The sequence below is a fragment of the Argopecten irradians genome, chromosome 7 (genome assembly GCF_041381155.1).
Source record: "Argopecten irradians isolate NY chromosome 7, Ai_NY, whole genome shotgun sequence".
Lineage (NCBI taxonomy): Eukaryota > Metazoa > Mollusca > Bivalvia > Pectinida > Pectinidae > Argopecten > Argopecten irradians.
In genome coordinates, this window is record NC_091140.1 from 19481506 (window position 1) to 19505243 (window position 23738).

General features: G+C 35.5%; 2 protein-coding genes across 2 annotated transcripts in view; both read right to left on the minus strand.

Annotated features, from left to right (window-relative positions):
* LOC138327786 (allene oxide synthase-lipoxygenase protein-like) overlaps window positions 1–1226 on the minus strand; it is a 75288-nt gene extending 74062 nt beyond the window's left edge. Inside the window, exons 1-2 of the mRNA XM_069274169.1 lie at window positions 728–1226; window positions 504–542 (exon numbers count right to left, since the gene is read on the minus strand). Coding sequence (XP_069130270.1) covers window positions 504–542; window positions 728–733 — 45 coding nt within the window. The 5' untranslated portion in view covers window positions 734–1226. The remainder of the gene's footprint in view (window positions 1–503; window positions 543–727) is intronic.
* Window positions 1227–4305: 3079 nt separating this feature from the next.
* The window catches only part of LOC138327063 (polyunsaturated fatty acid 5-lipoxygenase-like), a 31468-nt gene continuing 12035 nt past the window's right edge, over window positions 4306–23738 (minus strand). The window contains exons 2-8 of the mRNA XM_069273051.1: window positions 15679–15746; window positions 14744–14833; window positions 14345–14477; window positions 10205–10380; window positions 5604–5700; window positions 4891–5054; window positions 4306–4420 (exon numbers count right to left, since the gene is read on the minus strand). Coding sequence (XP_069129152.1) covers window positions 4306–4420; window positions 4891–5054; window positions 5604–5700; window positions 10205–10380; window positions 14345–14477; window positions 14744–14833; window positions 15679–15746 — 843 coding nt within the window. The remainder of the gene's footprint in view (window positions 4421–4890; window positions 5055–5603; window positions 5701–10204; window positions 10381–14344; window positions 14478–14743; window positions 14834–15678; window positions 15747–23738) is intronic.

The following is a 23738-nucleotide window of genomic DNA, read 5'->3' on the forward strand; positions in this document are numbered from 1 at the left end:
CCTGCGTACCGATCAATTAATTGACATGCGTCTCTAGTCTGTTGCAATTGATTCGCGCCCCTAGCGAACAAATTTTCCTGTTGCACGTGCTCCACTCGATTGGACACACTTTCCTGTTACACGTGTACTAGTATGTCACGGTAGCGATACACATGGGTGAAAAGGTTGCGTTTGAACGACAATCAGTTGTATACGATTACATTAAAACGCACAAGTCTTCAACCAAATAAATATCATCCAACTTCTAAATAAAACCGAAAACAGATATGCTATAACTAATGGAAATGATGACAATTAAATCACTTTCGATATTTCAGGGGTTATTATCAATCTTTACGTTCACCCCTTTACTCTATCTGCGTGATGCTAAATACATGGCAGGAACGACATTGTACCTTACCTGCTAAGAAATAGCACAGGAGTGGATATTAGGACATGGAAAATAACCTCTGAAATATCGAAGATGCAAGTCTACGAAACACTGGCAGATAATGTATACTGACCTGTGATCCATCTGTCACCAGTTCGTTACTCTGACAGGACTGGAACATGTAAATGATGAGAAATTAGTTTATGTCTCAGTATTTCGCCCAGACATTTACCCATGAAACATGAAGAAATTGATTTCAAATACACATATATTAAACTAACTAAACAATACGAAAAAGTGGAATTAAATAATTTGCATTAATGGTGAAATTTGATAAAGACATTTAGAAACACTCACCCCCATGGCACTCTAATAGCACAGGTGTAGGCTTTGTGTGCAAATAGGATTCTTTTATAGAGATATCCGGAATACCATAACATCATCCCACCGTCTGGTGTTTTTTGTTTACACGAATCCATTGGTAACGTTTACGGTTTCATAAGGGCACATATCTTTCTCGGTATCTGAAACTCGGTAAACCCGGAACGTCAATAAAACAAAACGCGTATATGATAAAGTGCGATATTCATGGTGTTTTTAACAGGGGATTTAACTGTGTTTCTTTGATATGTATATATAAAGAGGTTGAAATGTAATTGAAAATCAATTTCGAGCATTTATTGATTGGTGTCTCAGCCATGACGGTCATGCCACAATGCCTACCGACAAAAAACATGGTGGTGTATTGGAAAAAGAAGAAAGTCATCATTATGAAATTGAAAATAGAGTTGCTACCATTGAGCATAGAAACAGAGAACTACTGGAAGAGAATGATCAGTTGAAGGAAGACTTCCTTAAATTGAAAACGCACTCGATGAAGTATAATTTGATTTTTAATGGAATCGCGTGCAATGAACAAGAAAACAGCGAGCAGGTATTGAAAAAATTCATTGATCAGGAACTGGGGATAGAAGATGTAGGAACCATTCCACTTCAAAACGTGCAAAGGTTGAGGAGGAGAAACGACGGTAAACCTCCGGGAATCATCGCCAGGTTTGCCAAGTATTCTCTCGGTGTTTCAGCAATTCGCTCTTGAGATAGTCCAGATACGAACCGCGTTGACTCCACAGCTAAGGGAAGCCAAACGCAGGGGTGAAAACGCGAGACTGGTCTACGATACGCTATATAAACAATGTCCCCCACTACGCGCCTCGTCCTTACCACGAACCCCGACCCCCGGTAAATCGTGAATAGGACAGTCACCCAGACACTGCTCTTAATGAACCAACTAATGGAAAACAATTAAGCTTATGTTTCTTAAATGTTTGTGGCTTAAAATCAAAATTAATTAATCCAGACTTTTACATCTTAATTACTGAATATGATTTAATACTATGTGTTGAATCTCAAACTGACCTATTAGATGATATTAACTCACCAGAGGGTTATACGTTCCATGCTAAACACACACAGAAATGTAAGAAAAAGTTAGGGGTAATTGTTATATTATACAAATCCAGCTTGTCAAATATTTTACAATTTCATCGATCTAATTCTGAATTTGTTCAATGGGTTGAATGTCAGATAACAAACGCTGGCTCAAGGCTCACACATTTTAATTGGTTGTACATACATTCCCCCGGAAAATACTGTTTATTCATCAGAAAGTGCTTTTACAGAAATAGAAGAAGAGATACTTATTTATGGTAATGGAATAAATAAATAATAAATAATCTTGGAAGACCTAGATTTATTTGTCTTTCTAGACACGTTAGGTGTTGTAGACCTTAAACCCTCTTAGTGGCTCTCCGTTGTACGTTTTCAAAAGCTATCCGGTCCTTTTTCAGTACTGGAGACCATACCTGAGTAGCATATTCAACCACGGGTGTAATAAGACATGATTAAGAGAAAAGGTCGTAGATATGAATACTCTGTATATATAGCGCTACCTTCTGCAGGCTCACATAATCGAATAATTGAATAATTTTGAACTCAATTACTGTTTATAGTGATGTTGATGACGTTTGTAACGTCACTTCTGATTGGCTGAGATAAAAGCTAATAATTTCACAGACAGAAAAAAAGAGTCCAAAAATGAATTTTGATGAAATTATTTTTAGTAAATTTGACTTATAAGAATTAATTTGAATATGTGATTCATTTTATGGATATCTCACTGCAGGACTGGGTTGCCAATCGTACAATTTCGCGTCATTTTTTGGCGTGAATATGACGTCATGATACTTTTGACATAGTCTCACATTCCTCAGACTCCCGCCACACCCACAAATATGAAAAATACAAATTTTGCAAAAAGCGGTAAGACACACTTGAACAACTACAAATAGATGTTCAGTTAAAGATATCAACATTTACATTCTTCAGAATGTCGTTATGCACAAAAATTTGTGAATTCGTTCATGTTTGTTTACCGTTTTAGCGCACCCTTTACCGGTTGCAAAATTTAAACACGACAGTATCAGACATTCGTTTGGCCGATTGCCTTCAGTGGTGAAATACGAGACTACTTTTGACAGCATTTCAAAAGGTTTATTACAATTTGTGCAGTGGCGTAGGAAGATGAAACGTAATGGGGGGGGGGGGGGGGGGGCAAAGGTCCTCCCCCCCCCCCCCCCCCCCCGCCGCACCTACAGGAGGAGATTAATTCAACACACAACCATATATACTTTATATACTTTTTTCATATATCATTAAATATAATCCTTGTACACATTTATAGACAGTGGGGTCGCTAAAAGGAAATTAACGAAAACTGGCCAAATTAGCGTGTGAGCGCCTAAGGCGCGAGATTTTGGGGTCTGGGGGTCGACCCCGGGAAAAATATTACGATTTAGAATGGCTGAGATGAATTTTACAGTGTATTTTGATGATTTTGCGAGCGCCCGAAAGCGCGAGATTTTGGTGTTATGGGGGTTCGGGGGTCTTTCCCGGGAAAAAATATTACGATTTAGAATGGCTAAGATGAGTTTTACAATGCATTTTGATGAATTTGCGAGCGTCCGAAGGCGCGAGATTTTGGAGTTTGGGGGGTCCGGGGGTCTCCCCCGGGAAAAAAAATTACGATTTTAGAATGTTTAACGATGTATTTTAATGATATTAAAGCGTTCTTACCATGGTAATTTTTCGATTTAAAGTAACCTGCATTTAAAAATGATAATTGTGATAATTGTGTCGTCATATCATTGTGCAGCCCTGCTCGATCTGAACATACCGGCTTCACACCATCGGCACATTGTTTTGTAACTCAAAATAATAATGAATTAAATGTCTTGCTAAGCCATATAAACAAAGTAATCTTTTAAGAGACATTTTTGAAATACAAATGCAGTACGTAGAATCCCTTAATGGACATTTTTAGTGTAGTTCATGTGTATTGAATTACTACTATTAAAGGTTTGAACATTATGTGCTTGAACGTTTTAGGAAATGCGCCGCGCAGCAGAAATTTTTTTAGAATGAAGTACGAAAATTGTGCAGGAGGACTCTTTTTTCTTTCAAATATGCATTTTTAGAACATTTCAGTCGGCGAAAATGGGGGGGGGGCAAAAAGACATGTTTGCCCCCCCGTCCTGGGGAACGGAGGGGGGGGGGGGGCAGTTGCCCCCCCCCCCCCCCCCCCCGCTTCCTACGCCCCTGTTTTTATAAACACTTTTTTTATTTCATGCAACTTTTTATTCAAGTAGGAAAATTGAACAAATAACAGGAAAATCTTAAAATACTATATAAAGATACACATAATATGTAATATGATATATATAAAGTGTTGATGTTATTAAAAGTATTTCAAGTATCCAAAAACACGCCTGATGATCAGTAGCTTGTGTAAAATGGACTATTATAGATAAAAACATTGTAAACTGATGATATGATGAAATGTACAAATGTTGATATGGCAGTATCACGTGTAGCATGAGTTATATGCTGATGGCGTTTGGGACGATCTCCGGATCCAGCCACTGGTAAGAAAATTCTCGTGTCTTCTTTAAAGATTTTACGTGCTGACTTTGTTCGGCAAGCTCTTTCTTAAATCTGCAAAATATATGATGTTCGATATAAAATTATCTTATTAAAATATCCTATTTTACAAGATTTAACGAAGGCAGAGAAGGTATTCCAAAACACTTTACAGATATGTAATTAATCATGGTATTGATATCTACATCTAAACACATCAAGATTATAGCCATAAAGGCTTATACCTATTTTTTCTTCTACACATCATTTTATGTTTATTGCTGTTTAATGTTTAAAGATTTAAATAGAGCTCGTATGTTAAGGTACTCATAAAAACCATTAGTTGTGCTATCTATATATTAAATCTATACTGTATAAAAGGTACTGCTTGAACGCCTCTTTCAAATTTGCATTCCTAACTGAAAAATGCCATTACTTAGAGTATAAAAAAACTGTGTATTACTAAATATCCTACTAAATATCCGGGACGAATATAAATGTTGTCACCACACATAATGGTTTTGTTAATTTTAAAAAAAACCTACCGATGCAAGACTCTTTCAGCTTTCGGATCATAAATGTATTTTATTTCAAAATCTCCAAGCTTGTTGGTTCCAAAAGAGCTAAGAAGTTTCGTGATGATCATGATTTCAACAGTCACAGCCTTGTCCAGGAGAGCGTTCAAAATGCAAGATTCCGTCAATGCTTCCTGAAATAAAGAAACGTCATAAAGCTTAGGTAAATTGACTTCGAAACTATTTGCTAAAATCAAATTTTGTTCGTGTATGTTTTCGTCAGCGAAACATAATACTTACGAATAACGTTAAACCCATGAATTCTTACAATAACTCTAAACCATAAAAAACAATATTGCGAAATTGAGAGGATTGGGCGTTTGTTTTTTCCCATAAAAAAACCCAACTAATATGCAGCTTCTAACGAAAGTTTGTAAACTTGTTTTCCATAATCCGATGGAAAAAAACAATAAAGAGTAACATCAATGTCTTCCAAATTCTTGACAGTATTAAATAGGGTTTTTATGTACGATTCCGTTGGTTATTCAAGGGATTATTTTCTCAGATCAATGCCCGACGTCATTATCTCCATTGTGACGTCAGAATAACGTCACTGTCTTACAGCGTTCTCGCTTTTTATTGAGTCACTCAGAAATTCACATTAAGTTTGAAAACAAAGAAAAAGAAATAAAGGATTTAGAAAACAATCATACGTCACTTTTTATTTGATATCAACATCATACCTTGTTTTTGGGGGGATCCCCTTTAATGACAACGGGGTAGTTTGGAGGGAAGCCGTACTCGTCGTATTGTGGAAAGTTAGCAGCCGCATGGCCGGCACTGCTCGTGAAAATAATGGAGTTCAAAATACACACGAGATCAGCCGCGTTATTGATAGATCATTCTTAATGGACTCCCTGTACAAAAAGTTGACGTGTTTATCATAAATTATGATATTCTGTAAATCAAGTTATTTTCGCATTCTATACATAACGGTATTTAATGGCGATTTGATTTCTAGGTCTATTTTTGCTTTAGAGTATTTTCGCAGGTATGGATTTTCGTGGTTTCGTACGGCTCGCAAAATGCGCAAAATTCAATCACCCTTGAAAATCACTTGGTGGTACAGTTCAGATTGTAAGATATAACACAATGAACCAAGATAGTTCAAAGTTAAGTTATCTTGTAGAAAAGTTGAATGGACAATTAAAGAACGATAGACTATTCATCTGTAAATAAATGATAAGCTATTTTCATTTTGAAACTTGGATATATATACATTTAGTAGCCGCGAAAGAAATTCGGTATACAGTATGGTCTATTGATTTTACCATATAGAGGTCCTAGTATTCGGTGACGTAGCTGTTTATGATGTTATACAGTGCTAAAGCGTCATCCCGATAGTGGTAGCCACTCAGTACCGTCTGGTCCAGTAGCTTTAGCAAAAATGTAAAAAATGCTAGATGACCACCCATGGTGTCAACACGAATACGAGGAGAAGCTATTTCGCATGTCTTTCAATTAGAATAGTTAATAATTTATCAAATTTTTCTTAGACTCTTACACTTAAACCCCCCCCCCCCCAAAAAAAAAAAAAAAAAAAAAAAAAAAACATAAATAAAAACCCCAGAACAACAACAAAATATCACTTTAAAATAGAAAACATGGTTGATTATTCTTAAAATAATTATTGCTAACTATAATAACAAAAGAGTAGAAATACATACTCCTCTGCTCTCTAGTTCATTTGGCAGTGTTCCATCGACATCCATCCGCCATGTTTCCAATCTAATAATAAACAAAACAAACAACTGATGAAGAGTGGTTTTTTTTGGACTGAAGAAGGCCCTATAGTGGCTGAATATATTTTTCCATGGAATTGATTTTGATTTTACTTTGAATTTATTGTGGTCTTTTATTTCGGATTATTAATATACTAGCTTTATACTGTTTTTACCTCATTATGATGAAACCTGAATATGAAAATAATGACCAAATTCAACAACTGACGCAGCTTTAAGAAGAAAGTTCGCCTTTAGATTTTCAGTGAGCATGAAATTGTGGAGTAAATTATCTAGATGAAAGTTATATTAGTGTGAAGAAATCGAATGTTTTGAATACGTATTTCCACAAAATGTACAAAAGCTATCAATCGACAATTTTTCAGAATATTTACAATTTTAATTTCCAACATAGGGTAAACTGAATAAGTGTAAATTCTCATCAACCCTTCCCTTCTTTTAATTAGCTCAAACAACCCATGTATCTCGATCGCCATCACCTTTTGAATCCAGCTGTTCGGACTGACAAGTGCCTTGAGTGCTAATCTGTAAGACGGAAAGCCTTCAGTGTTATGATGCGATACTCCAGGGGTGGATATTACGAAAGTGATAGTAACCCCCGGACCTGGAGTATCAATGACAGATATGTCTTTCTCACAAACTTCACAGGGATTTCTCACATAGCTAGCCATGTAAGATAGAGTTGTCCCATGAAAGACAGCTATGTAAGATAAATCTATCTTACATAGCTGTGACGTCACAATTGCCGAACAATCAGATGACGTCATATCAGCCAAAGTTGACGTCATTTTTCTTCTATTTCGATTGATTTGCCGGATTTATTTACCATTTCATTTGTTTAATTTGCATTTCAAACCGTTTTACCTAAGATTTCTTGTTTATGTTTATAAAGATAAACCAAACTTTGACGAGCTCTTTCGAATGGCGTTCTTATTTTTAAAATCGATCAATTATTTAAGAAGTTAAGATTTTGTAACAAAATGGCTGCCTCACCTTTCGTGCAAGTAACTCGACAAGCAATGTGAGAAAATAACTCTTTCATATGTAAATTATGTAGGATAGAACTATTCCACCCTCGGGTACAGAATTTTGGGTCAGAAACCTCGGCAAGCCTCGGTTCTGACCCAAAATTCTGTACCCTCGGGTGGAATAGTTCTATCCTACATATGTACATATGAAAGAGTCATATAATCCCGTGGTTGCTAGGGGAAATATATCCCTATCTTACACAGGGGGGTGTAAGACAGCTCACACGCGCTAGACAATAACGTGACGTCATCAATACATGCAACGTTACTGCGGCGCGCATTGTAGATGACGTCATCAATTTTACGCATAACGACGTTCTTGCGATCATGGCGCGATGAAAAAGCTGGAAACCAAGTGGAATTTTATCATTTTGTCTACTAAGTATGGGAGAAAAAAAATCTTCCATGGGTCTGTGAAGTGGACAGGGATATCTCAACCCTCGTGAAAGATTTTGGCCGTCAGCCTCGGGTTGAGCGGCCAAAATCTTTCAATCGAGTTGAGATATCCCTGTCCACTTCACAGACCCATGGAAGATTCTATTAGTCTTTAGTTACAAATATCAGCCACGTGATAACAAATTTTATAAAGTCCTTTTTTGTAGATACATCCTTGTTTTTGTATAAAAGAAATAAAAATGTAAAAGGTCTTAATAGTTATGACGTCAATCTAAGATAAAGTTACAGAACAAAACAAATGATACCTGTGTAAACAATTCAGGTTTATTAAATTGCTTCCTAATGTAGAAATAGTCAATTACTGGATGGTAGCAAACTTATGATTTTCGAGACTACCGATCTCAGTTAATATTTATAATATAAAGCATGTGTTTTTAAAGTACAACCATTTTGATATTAACAAATGTACCTGCATGGGTATTTGCTTCAAGGTGAGAAGCATCGGCACGGTTTTACCACATCTTTGCCGCTATCCAAGTATATTTTGGGTCTAATGGGACTGTTCCACAGTCCCCGATGCGCCGCGTAGCGCCGTGCCCTTTGTCATGAAGTCAATGCCCCTATTTCTAAAAGCCATGCCCGTTGGTCACAGTTTCACTTTTACTAAGACTACCAATATCCAGGCCAGTGGTTTGAGAATTAACAATAAAGAGGTCGTACCTGACCAAAACTCCAAGTGCGCCCTAATTAGGACTTGGGGCTATTTTCACCCTTGGCTTGTGGTGTCAATTTAAGGTCGGTGTTATATTACTGTTACGTAAGCTGAAGTAGCTCTGACGCAGCCTATCAATCTAGGCCGTTTGGGTCCACAACTTGCACCCCCCACACAAACCGCCGAACTATTTAACCCTTATGGGACCAATTGTTCAAAAATCAAAATGTTATACAATTGCATAAGTTGGAGGAAAACTTCCGGTTATTGACGTCATCAAGATGGCCGCCATCTCACATAATTTCACTAAAAAATGAAAAATAGTCATAACATTGACATTTTTCAACCGAAGTAGACAAATGAGGTATCAAAATAACCACAATAGAACACTTAAAACATATCAGGACCAAATAACCAAATATATGCAGTGATTTTTACGCAGGAAGTGAAAAAATTGGATTTTAAGCTCAAAAATGGTAATTTTTTAGTAAATTTTTCATATTTTGCTTGACGCAACAAAAACGTTTTCAAACCGCTAACTATTATTTCTAATTATTTTTTTGTCCACTTTTAAATCAGTTTAAACAAAAACAATAAAAAAAACAATGTTAACATTGTATGAGTTCCGGTTATGACGTCATCAAGATGGCCGCCATCACGAATTTCACTAAAAAATGAAAAAATATTCATAACAATTGACATTTTTTTAACTGAAGTAGACAAATGAGGTATCAAAATGACAACAATAGAACTACAAATACATATCAGGACCAAATCATCCAATATATGTAGCGATTTTGTACGTAGGAAATGAAAAAATAAGATTTTAAGCTCAAAAATGGTAATTTTTTTCAGCAAATTTTTCATATTTGTCTTCATGCAGCAAAAAATGTTTCCCAACAATTATTATTGATCGTAATCAGTTATTTGATCTCTTGTCAATCAGTAAAAACAACAACAAAATATACAGAAATGCAAAAGAGAATTATTGTTAAACCATCATTTGGTTTACAAAGCATCACCGTTTGCGTATACAGGTCATATGATAGTGTATTTTTCCCAAACCGACGAGACTACAGTTTCCTGGTGTCTTAGAATTTCCTGAATATAATAGTGGCTATTGAAAATTTAAATCTTAACAAAGTATTTTAGTTTGGCCGAATATCTAAGTGGGACTTCAAAATAATTCACTTTCATGTTCGAAATGTTGTACACTAGTAGCGTCTCAAAAACTGAATTATTACAGCAAAATGCCAACTAATAGCTATATGGTATCAAATTAAAACTGAGGTAATTCTGTCATACCGTAAATACCATGACACTTTCCGAAACGTTTTGTGCCTTTTAGAATGAGCACATCCAGTGTTATTTCCTGTGTATAACATCAGGAAATGTCAGATGGTTACTTAACAGTGTCACATATTTCTTTCACTAGTTCTTTGTCTTCGATAGCGATGAGCTGATGAGCTGACATTACCGGGTTGCCATCGTGGTTGTAGCTTGTCAACCGTCCATGGCCAGAGTTAACATAAGAATATACATCACGTGTCACGGGATGTAGGAGCTCTTCCTTGTTTCCAACCTAGTGATTTCAAATATCCGTATATGATGGTTCCGAACCTATCAGATCCAAATTCTGTCGAAGTTTTGAGGCTGGTTCTCCTTTTTTCGTATGAACACAGAATTTCTCATTCGTTGATGAAACTTTCAGTGACCATAGATGGCCACAGGAGGATGTCTTTTGAGGTCATTAAATGAGGTCTTGCAGTGAAGTTCTAATATTTGCCAAGTCTTGAATTGCACTGTTAGACAATTATTTTATTTTCTGGAGGGAGCTCTTCAATTGTCACTTTACGCATCCACCAGATGGTGACACAACCACGCTCCTTCAAGGGGAGTGGGGACAAAGTCAGACATAATGATAAAACATTTAACATTAATGGCCTCATTAATGACCTCGATGATATCACCTGTTGCCATTTATGCGGGCGCACGAGGGTCCACTAGATTAATGAATGGTACTTCATACAAATTATGGAGCTATGTGCTAAGGAGAACCAATTCCACCATTCGAATAATGTGGATCTGGTGTAGTTTCTATTATGCCGAAGAAGTCTGGAACAGTATATACGATATGTTAGAATCTGAGGGAGATCACACATCTCTGAACCTATTGTTCCTGATATGAACTCTGGCCAAGGTATGGGTTTATGAAAGATGACAGGCTAGAACAATACTGGTAATGTAACCGTCACATCAGCTCATCGACATTGAAGACAACGCTATGGCTTTCGACGAATTTGATACTGATATCTCGATTATTCTGATAATTTGGAACTACCAGCTACCAGACATGCCCGAGTCTCGTCAGTGGATGGAGCAGTGAGGCGAGAAAGCACATACAATGATAATGGTTATCATTAAGAACCGGTGAAAAGAAATATGTGACACTTGTAGTAACCATCTAACATTTTGCCTATGCTATGCATAAGAAAATAAACAATGAATGTTCTCATTTTCAAAGACTCACAAACGTTCTGGAAAAGGATATAAACCAGAAAAAAACAGGCTATAGGTTATATTTGTTTACTCTATCAGGAGGATGTTGTGCACGTAATAATTATTTTTTGAGATGCTTAGTTAAGAGGTCATGCGAGTTTTCGGTGGTTCACGAAAAATAGTATATGCCCATTATACGGCACCTGTGATGTTTTGTAAACCTAATGAGGGAGTATAACTAATAATTATCTTTTGGCATTTCTATATAATTTAATTTTTGATGGTTTTTTTCATTCAGTTTTACTTGATTGATAAGATATCAAATAACTGATTACGAATAATGATTTGTTGTTGGGAAACATTTTTTGCTGCCATGAAGACAAATATGAAAAATTTGTTGAAAAATTATTCCATTTTTGAGTTTAAAATCTTATTTTTTCATTTCCAACATACAAATTGCTACATATATTGGATGTTTTGGTCCTGATATGTACTTGTTCTATTGTGGTCATTTTGATACCTCATTTGTCTACTTCGGTTGAAAAATGTCAATTTTTTATGAATATTTTTCATTTTTAGTGAAATTCGTGATGGCGGCCATCTTGATGACGTCATAACCGGAACTTATACAGTGTTAACATTGTTTTTTTTCTTGTTTTTGTTTAAACTGATTTATAAAGTGGACAAAAACTAATTAGAAATAATAGTTTGCGGTTGGAAAACGTTTTTTGTTGCGTCAAGCAAAATATGAAAAATTTATTAAAAAATTACCATTTTTGAGCTTAAAATCCTATTTTTTTTCACTTCCTGCGTAAAAATCAACTACACATATTTGGTTATTTGGTCCTGATATGTTTGTAGTGTGTTCTATTGTGGTCATTTTTGATACCTCATTTGTCTACTTCGGTTGAAAAATGTCAATGTTAATGGACTATTTTTTCATTTTTTAGTGAAATTTGAGATGGCGGCCATCTTGATGACGTCATAACCGGAAGTTCATCCCAACTTATGCAATGTTAACATTTTGATTTTGTGCGATCAGTGGGTCATAAGGGTTAAGAAAAATATTGGTTCGGAGGTTTGGGGGGGGGGTGCATGTGGGACCCTCCTAGCCCATGGCCTAATCAGCTGGCCTTTCAATAAGTTTTATGACTACAGATAGTGAGCATTACTTCAAAAACAAATACTGCTTACAACTGTAAATTATTTACTACCACGTTTTTAATGTTATATAGGCCTATTTATATCTGATGGATGTCACATAATTTGCAATCGTAATGGCCGCCATTTTGGGTGTATTGTAAAAGAAGATCGGAGGTATTGAATTTCAGAATTTTTACTAAGATATACACGTTTTTAAAATGACAAACGTATTATTTTTTTTGAATTTCGTTGTGAATTTATTTTTAGAAAAAAGATATATTAATATAAAATTATTAATTTTCAAAGTAATTAAAATAAATCAAATTAAAAAGAAATATTTTTTTTTTTTCTCTATCAAATTAAATTAAAATATTTGGAATACTAATCTAATTATCTGTATTTTCTTAATTTAATGCTTGTAAATTAAGAACATTTTTTTAATTAATTATCCATTATAATGAAACATGGTATCTTATTCAATTCAATACAGTATTTTTAATATTTCAATAAAGATATATATTAAAATAAAGTTAATTGGATTGAAATAAAGGAATACATTTAGCATTTTTCCCATTCTTTTAACTAATGTAAATGATATATAGATCTTTCTTGTGGATCAATTATAGTCATGATCATATATGATCGGCAGATAACTATTTCCAAAATAATTTTGTTCACTCAGAATAATTAAATAGATGTCCTGATATTACTTAGCAACTAAGAGAGTTTAAAGCATTTAAATGATATTAAGTTGAACCAGAATTACATAAACAACAAGACAGTTTTAAAGATTTTCCCTTGTATTGGAAGTCGTCGATATAATATTTTGGGTCTAATGGGACTGAACGATAACTACTGCCGGGTAAACCTGTGCTTTATCCGTCAACACGAAATGTTTAATCCGTCAATACGATCACGTGAATTTGTTTCATATATGAGGGAACTTTTTCTAACTTGACCCAGAACTTGAACCTTCCGGTGAATAAAACGTAATTCAGTCCCGCTAAAACGTGACATCACATTCACCGGAATGGCGTCATAGTTACGATATCGAAAATCTTGGCTCATAGCAAAAGTATGTATTGTAAAGTAATTCATTGATGCGTATTTATTGTTTTTTGAGTATTTTCATTTTGTTTCAGTGATATATCGTACTGTATGTTTGTGATTGCGCTTATTTATTTCCCACGGCAGTAAAAAAAGAGTCCACTCTCATTCGGTTTAGTGAATGAATCTTGACCTCCGCATCAAACTTCTCGCTTCGAGCGAAACCAAGTAAATAACTTTCAATTTGCTTTCGTATTGAATGCCATAATGGTTGCAGGATAAACTGAATACACGGTTAGTATCTTACAATACAAGTTTTATTTTGGTGCTCGACACGTAAAGCCGGACAGCCTCGTCATCTCGAGCCTGGTCATCTCGGCTTTCCTAAGTCTCGCACCAAAATACACCTTGTATTGTAAGATACTAACCGTGTCTTCTCTCTCTATATATATATCCTAGCATGTGTATTCAGTCTTTGCATATTACAAAATTACCTCCCTTTCGGGTAGGTATTGTGTCGTCATTATTTTGCGAGAGCAAAAGTATGACATTACCCTCAGAAACACATGACGCCAAAACCAATACTTACCCGCAAGGGCAGATAACTCTATGATATGCTAATACGGAATAGATACAGATACAATAGATTAGAACTGTATCTATCCATTGCAGGATACTCATTATATCTACATTTATTTTTACCGCTTCTATAAAAAGCAACCAAAGTGAAAAGACGTCTATAGGAATATTATTGATATTTAAATGGCACAGAAAATATCTTTTTGAACATCTGTAAGTATTCATTTATAGAAAAAGATCATATTCAATGAAAATATATTGTTGTACATTGTATATACCGTCAAACCACTTTTAACTGGAATTCCATCCATGATGGCATGGTCGACATAAAACAGCCTCTTTTTCGCCAAAGCAGCGGATAGGCGAATACCCTCCAGGAACGGTTTAATCATGTCCTCAGTAACGGCAAGCCTGAACGGAAAATATTTCATTGATTCCAAGTAAAGAAAAGTATCTGTACAATGCATTTCGTATTAATATATATTTCCGACATTACTTTTGAGAGTGAGTGTCATTTCTTATTCAGCTACATTGTTCAAGTGACCATGGGATACACAGATATGTACCTATCACATGAAAACTAAATCAACAGACAAACAAGATAGTTTATTTAATACTGGAGGGACAGCCTTTTAGAAGAAAGATCAAACATTGTTAAAACAATTTTGAAACTTTACTTTTCTGGAATCTTTGTACAAAGGATGATGAGGGCATTGTTTAAGCGTCCAATACGCTGGAATCCCAAATACTCGTCTGTATGCCAAGGGCTGTCATACAAAATGAGATATTATCAAATTCGATATTATCATGTCTCAACGTAATTAGTGAATCCATTTGAAACGTACGCGTACGATATATTTTCGCGAATTTCATAATTCATGTAAATTCACGAAAGTATATCTACGCCAATTGAAATATACATCATTTATATTGGCATGATATATTCCCATTACATTTAAATTCAACGTCCGGCACGGACGTGAAAAAGTTAGGGGTCACCTGACCGATCACGTGGACTTTCTCCGGGCACTCCGGTTTCCCCCACACTAAGACCCCTCGCGCGCTTTCATCCGGGCCATCGAGAGTGATTTGCATAAGTTGTATAACTTGTTTCGTAATCGATGTAATAGAAATAAAGTTTATATTTAAATTCAACTAATGTTAATTTTCGTGAACTTGTTTTGAAATGGAAATCGCGAAATTTAGTAGTTGCGAAAGAATGTTGCTTTACAGTATATCGCAATCATCTTGTAGCGTAGGATAACGTAATATATTTAATGTGTATTGTAGTGATAAAATTGGAAGTGTCATTTACTTGATGTTATAGAATCAATTAATCCTGATAAATAAGAATCAAAAAGGTGTATATTACACAAGATATTTTTTGACACAATACCCGAAATAAAGATAGAGCATTTTTTATATATGTCATTAGTGAGAATGCAAGTCATCTATATAACTTTGAATCCTATAGGTCATATTGGTCTGTATACGAATAACATATGCGTCACAATGACCCTGTGCATGATTGATCTATATATTGACTTATATGAACTTACTGTAGGTTTGGTGAACACCTCGGATGTATAGATGTTACTATTGTCTTCGATACTGTTCACTCACAAGTCTGGCGAGTTTACCTTTGATTGCTAGTTCTGTGCCAACTTTGAAAAGATCGTACTGAAAATGGAAACATAAAGCTGCTCACGCTGACACTGATGCTGTTTCAATTCGCGGTTTATGCAGATCCTTAATTAGGGATTTCAATTTAAGGATGGAAATCCCTATTGTTATTATTCTGGTTTTTCTTATTATTTTTCCTTTTTTTTCTTATTTCCACAAATATTGTTAGCAGCATATCTCACGAACCCTGAACAAGGTACGACACTCAACTTTGGACACGTTATGTACGTACATGGGTTCTAGAAACATACGATCGATATTTTACAAGTGTTCAAGGTCAAGGTCACAGAAGTAAAAAACGATTTTTTAACATACTATAAACGTTCATAACTTCATAACCGTACGCTGTTCAACGTGTGCGTTTCGTTATTTAGGTAGGTCGCGATATTGAACGGGTTTTTTTTCTTTCTACATGTTATCATAGATTATGTCTAGGTCAAGAGTTCGCTAAAGGGTCAAATTTGTTCAAACAAAGGTCAAAAATGAACTTTACCATAGAAATGTTTTGAAGGGCGCATTTGAAAGAACATGCTCTGAAGCACATTAAATGACCAATTGCAAGGTCATATGGTAAAAAATAGCGGAGATTTTGGACATCAAAAATTGGAGAAATTTTTAATTTCATGTGTCCTTGCGGCAGACGTTTCAGCGCCTTCAAACCTGTATGTACAGTGTTCATTTTTCATACCTATGTTGTATGAACTTTTGTCTTCAAAAGTTATGGATTTTAAATGGGTAATATAGAAAAATGGCGGAAATATAGCTCTCCAAATATAGCAATTAACCAATCGCCAGGTGTAATATAGCCACGCCTCGTGCTCACAAACGCACGTGTTTCTATTCAATGTCGGAGCAAACATCGTAGCACACACAATACAAAATTCAAAGTCACGTGCGGTTCGATTGACAGCTGGCGATCCGTCATTTTGTTCCATTTCCTTATTTTTTCCGTAATTTGTGAGCTCGTAGGGCCTTTATTATTTAATGTAGGGTGTTGATTTTTTGTAAATGGAGACATTGGCATATTGTCTGTACAGGGTTATAATTTCAAAGTCATAAATTTGAAAATGGCGGAAATATAGCCCTCCAAATATTGCGTTTCGTTCATTTTTTAACGTAAATTTCACCGTAATTTATGAAATTTCAACCAGAAATGTTTTGAATTGGATGTTTAAGAGAATGCTCTCAGACACATATAATGACCAGTTTCATTGTTATATTATTCAAAATGGCGGAGATATAGGACATCAAAAATCTAAAAAAAAAATTATTTGTCCTTGCGGCAGTTGTTTCAGCGGCTTTAAACCTACATGTACAGTGTTAATTTTTCGTAATATGTTGTATGAACTTTTGTCTTCAAACATTATGAATTTCAATGGGTTATATAGAAAAATGGCGGAAATATAGCTCTCCAAATATGGCAATTTGTTCCATTTCCTTATTTTATTCCGTAATTATAATGTGTGAGTTTGTAGGGCCTTTATTGTTTAATGTAGGGTGTTGATTTTTTGTAAATTTAAACTTTGGCATATTGTCTGTACAGGGTTATGATTTCGAAATCATGAATTCGAAAATGACGGATATATAGCCATCTGCATATGGCATTTCGTTCACTTTTTTAATGTAAATTTTACCGTAATTTAAGAAATTTCTAAGAGAATGGTTTTGAATCGGATGTGAAAGAGCATGATCTCAGACACATATATTGACCACTTTCAAGGACATATAATTCAAAATGGCGGAGATATAGGACGTCAATTGTCCTTTCGGCGATTTTGTAGTTGTACGAATGTGATGAGCTAATCCTCTAATAATATTATTGTACGAGTTATTCCCCTTTGGTTCAAGATCTTCATAAGAAAAGGAGAATGAACGTCGAGTTGTGTAGAATCAGAATCAAGGCATGTAGAGCGAGTTTCCCAACCCAACCTCACGTCCATGACACAACTGTATAGAGAATAACCCACTAGATAATTTTACATAGACCACAGTATTAGAGTTTGTTAAAGTGTTGTGATGTATTTTTAAAGAAATATCAACTGGCTATTGTGTTCTATAATAAAAGTCTAGGTTCTCATATAACACTAGATAGAAAAAAGTTTTGGTTCTTCAGCTCAAACTCCAACCAGGGTAGCTATATTGAAATCAGGCGCATTTTGCGTTAAAGAATCCTGAAATTCTAGTGTTTTTACCTATTCATAATCAAAATTGATATTTTGATCCTAAATCTCAATCTTAATTTCCAAATTCATATCATGGTTATTTGGGAATAATAATCTGTCAGAAAACATTTTTACTTTTGAAATTCATAATTAGCCAGCCAATCAGCGGCCGGGTTTAAATTCTATCTTGGGCTCAATCTTGTATACCTAGGGGCCATTTCGAAGGTCTAGTTTTTCATTAAGTTGGTAGTTCCCTATACCCAATTTGAATATTTTTCGAGATGTTTAAAGTTCTACATGTACACGTACATACGAACAATGTACACGTATTATCGTAAATATACGTACAGGTGTTGCTACACCGCATACATGTGAAGCCGTCCTTGCGTGACCCTAGCTTTTAATAGGACGTACATTTTAATCAAACAAACAAATAAACAAAAAAGGCAATGCACAAACCCAATAACTGACAGGTTTAAGACCTTTTATGTGTTGCAGAGCTGTCACCTGTGACATCGGATGTTTAAACACAACCGGTGCTATTTTGGGAAAATACTGGCCGTTTTGAGACCACAAAACCAAATAAATTCCCATAGAGGATCGTGTTAACGTTTGCTAATATTCAGGTTAAATTAAGTTATCAAAATTGTACATCTTCATGTATCATTGCCGACCCACACATTAACCATTAAAGTTATATGTGCCGTATTTTTTATAGTCACGAATCAAGAAGAGCTTTTGATATGTTATTCAACTCCAAAAGTTACCAACATTTTGAGAATTACAATATTTTCAATGCATAGGTTTTAATTTTACAAGTACAAAAAGGACTGAAAAATATTTTTGGCAGTACTGCCAAAAATCATTATATTAACATCTTCAGTGTAATGAAATGAGTACATACGGTCAGACCATGAAGCCATCTTGGTGTCCACAATTTCATTGCACATTTTTGCAGTATTATTAGTAATTATAAGTCCCTGTTTTTATTGTTCTGTTTTTAGGGATTTCCATTTACGGATGGAAGTCCCTGTTGTTATTGTTCTGTTTTTAGGGATTTCCATTTACGGATGGAAATCCCTTATGTTATTGTTCTGTTTTTAGGGATTTCCATTTACGGATGGAAATCCCTTATGTTATTGTTCTGTTTTTAGGGATTTCCATTTACGGATGGAAATCCCTTATGTTATTGTTCTGTTTTTAGGGATTTCCATTTACGGATGGAAGTCCCTGTTGTTATTGTTCTGTTTTTAGGGATTTCCATTTACGGATGGAAATCCCTTATGTTATTGTTCTGTTTTTAGGGATTTCCATTTACGGATGGAAATCCCTTATGTTATTGTTCTGTTTTTAGGGATTTCCATTTACGGATGGAAGTCCCTGTTGTTATTGTTCTTTTTTTTTCTCGATATCATTTTTTTTCTTATTTCCACAAATTTTGTTAGCAGGATATCTCACGAATGAAACACGGTACACCGCTTAACTTTGGACACATTCTGTACGTATATGAGATCTTGAAACGTACGTTCGATTTTTTACAAAAATGTTCAAGGTCAAGGTCACAGGCGTAAAAAAACTACTTTTTTCGAACAAACTTTAAACGTTCATAACTTCAAAACCGTACGCTGTATGTTGTCCCAGTATAGTCATTAAGGTAAATCGTGACATAGCGCGTGTGTTGTTTATTACATGTTATCACAGATTATATCAAGGTCAAGAGTTCACTACGGGGTCAAACAAAGGTCAAAAACTTGCCACAGAAAAGTTTTGAAAAATGGATTTGAAAGGGCATGCTCTCAGAAATATATAATGACTTTAAACGACTTTCTGATAACCAAGAGTTCTGCATACCTGATATTGTGCCTGTGGCATGCTGGGATAAAAGGCTACCTTGTTTGTTCAAATGAATGACCATGACCTTCATTCAAGGTTACAGGGTTCAAATAGGCTAAAAACGTTAATTTGTTAGTGTGTTTGTGTGTCTGACCTAATGAAATCATAGCTGAAAGTATGTTCAGTTTATATGCAGTGTCTGTCCTGTCTGTCTGTAAGGATTTGTGCACAGACAGATGATGCCAATGTGCAGCTGATATATATAATGTCAATTATAGTAACCCCTGGAGTATCGAGGATGCGTATGTACAAGAATTAATAATGGGCAATTTATTTGACTCGCTATTTGCTAAGTATAAGGTGATTTTATTACGATAAGACAAGCTTTCGTAATATTGAACCCAAACTTCCAAAATGCGCTGTGTGCGATAAACTGTATCGCAGATCGCACAGTTAGCACACGCTGTTTTTAGAAGGTAATGCGATCATACAATCACCGTAAACAACGTTATTTATCAAAAGTTACAGTTTTTGCCACTCACATTTCCCACATCACCGTGACATACCGGGTTCGGATACTGCACCATGTTTTTTTATGGGGACGGAACAACATCGTAACCTTTCATTTAAAACAAAATACTTTTTTCCGCATCCACTCTTTCTAATCTGAAACACCCATGGTTAAAATTGTGTATGCCCAATTTTATTTTGTGTGTGGGGATGTTGTGTATTACATTATGAGGCCAAAGGGGAGATCATTTTACTCTAATTGTACAAATTATTCCCTTGGTCTTCATATAAGAAAAAGTGAATGAACGTGGACTTAAACCAAATGGATGTGTGGTTTTTTTTATTGTATTGTGAAGATTAAATAAATGTAGACTGAGTTCCCCTACACAACCTCACGTCCATGACGCAGCTGTTGTTTCGTAAAAGATTCGAAATACATTTGTATAGAAGATCAAAAGGTACATGTGAGACGGAGTCAAAGAGTCAAATTAAAAATCAGATATAAAAAATCTTCTCAAGATCCAGATAGAGCCAGAAACATATATACATTTACTGAAACATTTACCTCACTATGAAAACTTATGCCCAAAAAGGGAGATTTCCACAAGTATATTTTTGGTTTTACTATGTGTGGTCCTTTTATTTTATTTTGTGTGTATAGAAGTACATCCTAGTATAACAAAATCAGTACTTTCTGTTAGTTTGAAATATAGGATATGACAATATGACAATATCACTACACATTTCCAAAACAATTCAAATGCCATTAAAATAGGGATTTTTTTCTCACCAGACTCCCGCTGATTGGCTCATTTAATTGAACAGCACTAATTACTTGTCAGCACTGTTAGTTCGTCCTTGTGTGCAAATTGTAATCTTATATCGTGCGTATCTGCCTATCCATCCCTCCATCTATCATTCAGTCCGTCTGTCTGTCCATTCATTTGTTCGTGTGTTTGGTTTGTAACGTTTGTCTATCTGACTTAATGAAATATATCTCAAAGTATGCGCGTGCTGTACACAGTGTGTGTCCTGTCATTTAGTACGAGCAGACAGATTAATAGGCTGTCTATTGAGAGGTAAACAAAATGCCAGCCACTTAGATTTGTTATAGTGGAATCATGGTCGACATATACACGACATGTTGTCAAACATTCAAATTGAACACGGCGGCGGTACCGCATCACTTTCGCGATATCCACGTTGCATACATATCATGTAGCTCACTACAGGCCTACATTTTACACGTGGCTGGCATTTTGTTTACCTCTCAAATCCACGTGGCTTTTTCAAAATGAAACCGGAAGCGAAGGTGATTTGCTGCCGTTTACTCAAATATATGTGTAGTCGGCAGCCATTACAAATGTGTGAAATAGAAGGGTCTCAGAAGTATTTCATTTTGCAGAGTTGTTTAATTTCACAAATGAGATATAACATGGGGGCAGTGGGGTATGGACGATGTATTAGATATATGCCGCTGACGTAGCTTAGGCCAAATCTTTCCTACGACTTCACATTTTAAGAGGTATCGCGAGCTGACTATAAATTAGACAAAAACATTTTAAAAGCCTAATAATATAGGCAGGTTTAGCGAACTAACACGCGCAGTGTTGCGTGTTAATAACCACAGATTCATTTCACATTCATCACACAAAATGAGATTTCATTTAAAAATATATTATTAATAATACATATGTATGTTTCACACGACAGACAGCGATCCATTCAGTTGATTTTATTGCATCAGTCCCATAAAATTGTAATTTGAAAACAAAATTTCAAAACTTAAAAACTTTGTAAGTGATCAACTTAACCACAACTAGGTGCATTGTCTAGACAGTGTATGCGTCGAAGTCTAGATGAATAGAACTTAAGGTAGTCCCTTCATCTTCGATTACTTGATATTGTACTGTATCGTTACAGCAGGCAAAAATATGCCATTTCATGCAGTGGCGTAGGAAGATGAAACGTAATGGGGGGCAAAGGTCCTCAATATTTTGTGACCCCCCCCCCCCCCCCGCCGCACCTACAGGAGGAGATTAATTCAACTCCCAAACCATTTATGCTTTATGTACATTTTTCATATATCATTAAATTTAATCCTTGTACACATTTATAGACAGTGGGGTTGCTAAAAGGAAATTAACGAATACGCAAATTGGCCAAATTAGCGTGTGAGCGCCGAAAGCGCGAGATTTTGGTGTTTTAGGGGTCTGAGGATGACCCCCGGGAAAAAATATTGTAATTTAGTATGGCTGAGATGAGTTTTACAATGTATTTTGAAGATTTGGCGAGCGCCCGAAAGCGCGAGATTTTGGTGTTTGGGGGGTTCAGGGGTCTCCCTCGGAAAAAAATACGATTTAGAATGGCTTAGATGAGTTTTACGATGCATTTTGATGAAATTGCGAGCGCCCAAAGGCGCGAGAATTTGACGTTAGGGGGTTGCAGCCACTGCCCCCACCGCTTCCTACGCCCCTGTCATGTATGTGTTATTTATGTGTATATTTATTTCATCGTAATGCGTTCTAATTTTCAACACTTTCAGCGCTGTTTGTTCGTCCATGTGTGCGAATTGTGATCACCGTATCGTGTGTGTCCTTCCATCTGTCTGTCCATTAATTCATGTGTTCGTGTGTTTGTTTGTCTGAGTTAATAAAATCAAATATGAAAGTATGTTCATTCAATATGCAGTGTGTCCTGTCTGTAACCGGACGTTTGCACAGTCCGATTAAAAGACGGATGGAATGAAGGACACGTTGATACCCGTATTCAACTTGTGTATGTAATCATTATATTCGTTCTTTCTTTTTTTTATTTTTTTTTCGTTTGTTTTTTTGTTCGATAGTTATTGTTTTCTTTCTTTCTTTCGGGTGTACGTTTGTTCGTTCTTTCGACCGTTTGTTCGCTCATTACAGATAGTTCGATTTTATGCGAAGAGAAAATTATCAAAGCGATCGCCTGATCGATAACATAATTATTTGCTGGATGGAAATCCCTTGTTTTGATCCCGATCAAATCTAGTTAGGGATTTCCATTTACGGATGGAAATCCCTATTGTTATTGTTACTTTTTTTTCTTCTTATTAGGGATTTCCATTTACGGATGGAAATCCCTATTGTTATCGTTACTTTTTTTTCTTCTTATTAGGGATTTCCATTTACGGATGGAAATCCCTTTTGTTATTGTTCTGTTTTTTCATATTATTATTATTGCTCTTTATTTTTCTTATTTTCACAAATCTTGTTAGCAGGATATCTCACGAACGGAACACAGAACGGAGCTCATCTTTGGACATGTTATGTACGTATATGAGATCTTGGAAGGATGTTCGAGGTTTAACAAAAATGTTCAAGGTCAAGGTCACAGACGTAACAACCTACTATTTCGAACAAACTTTAAACGTTCATAACTTCATTACCGTACGCTGTATGCTATCCCCGTTGAGTCATTAAGGTAAATCCTGACATAGCGCGTTTTTTGTGCA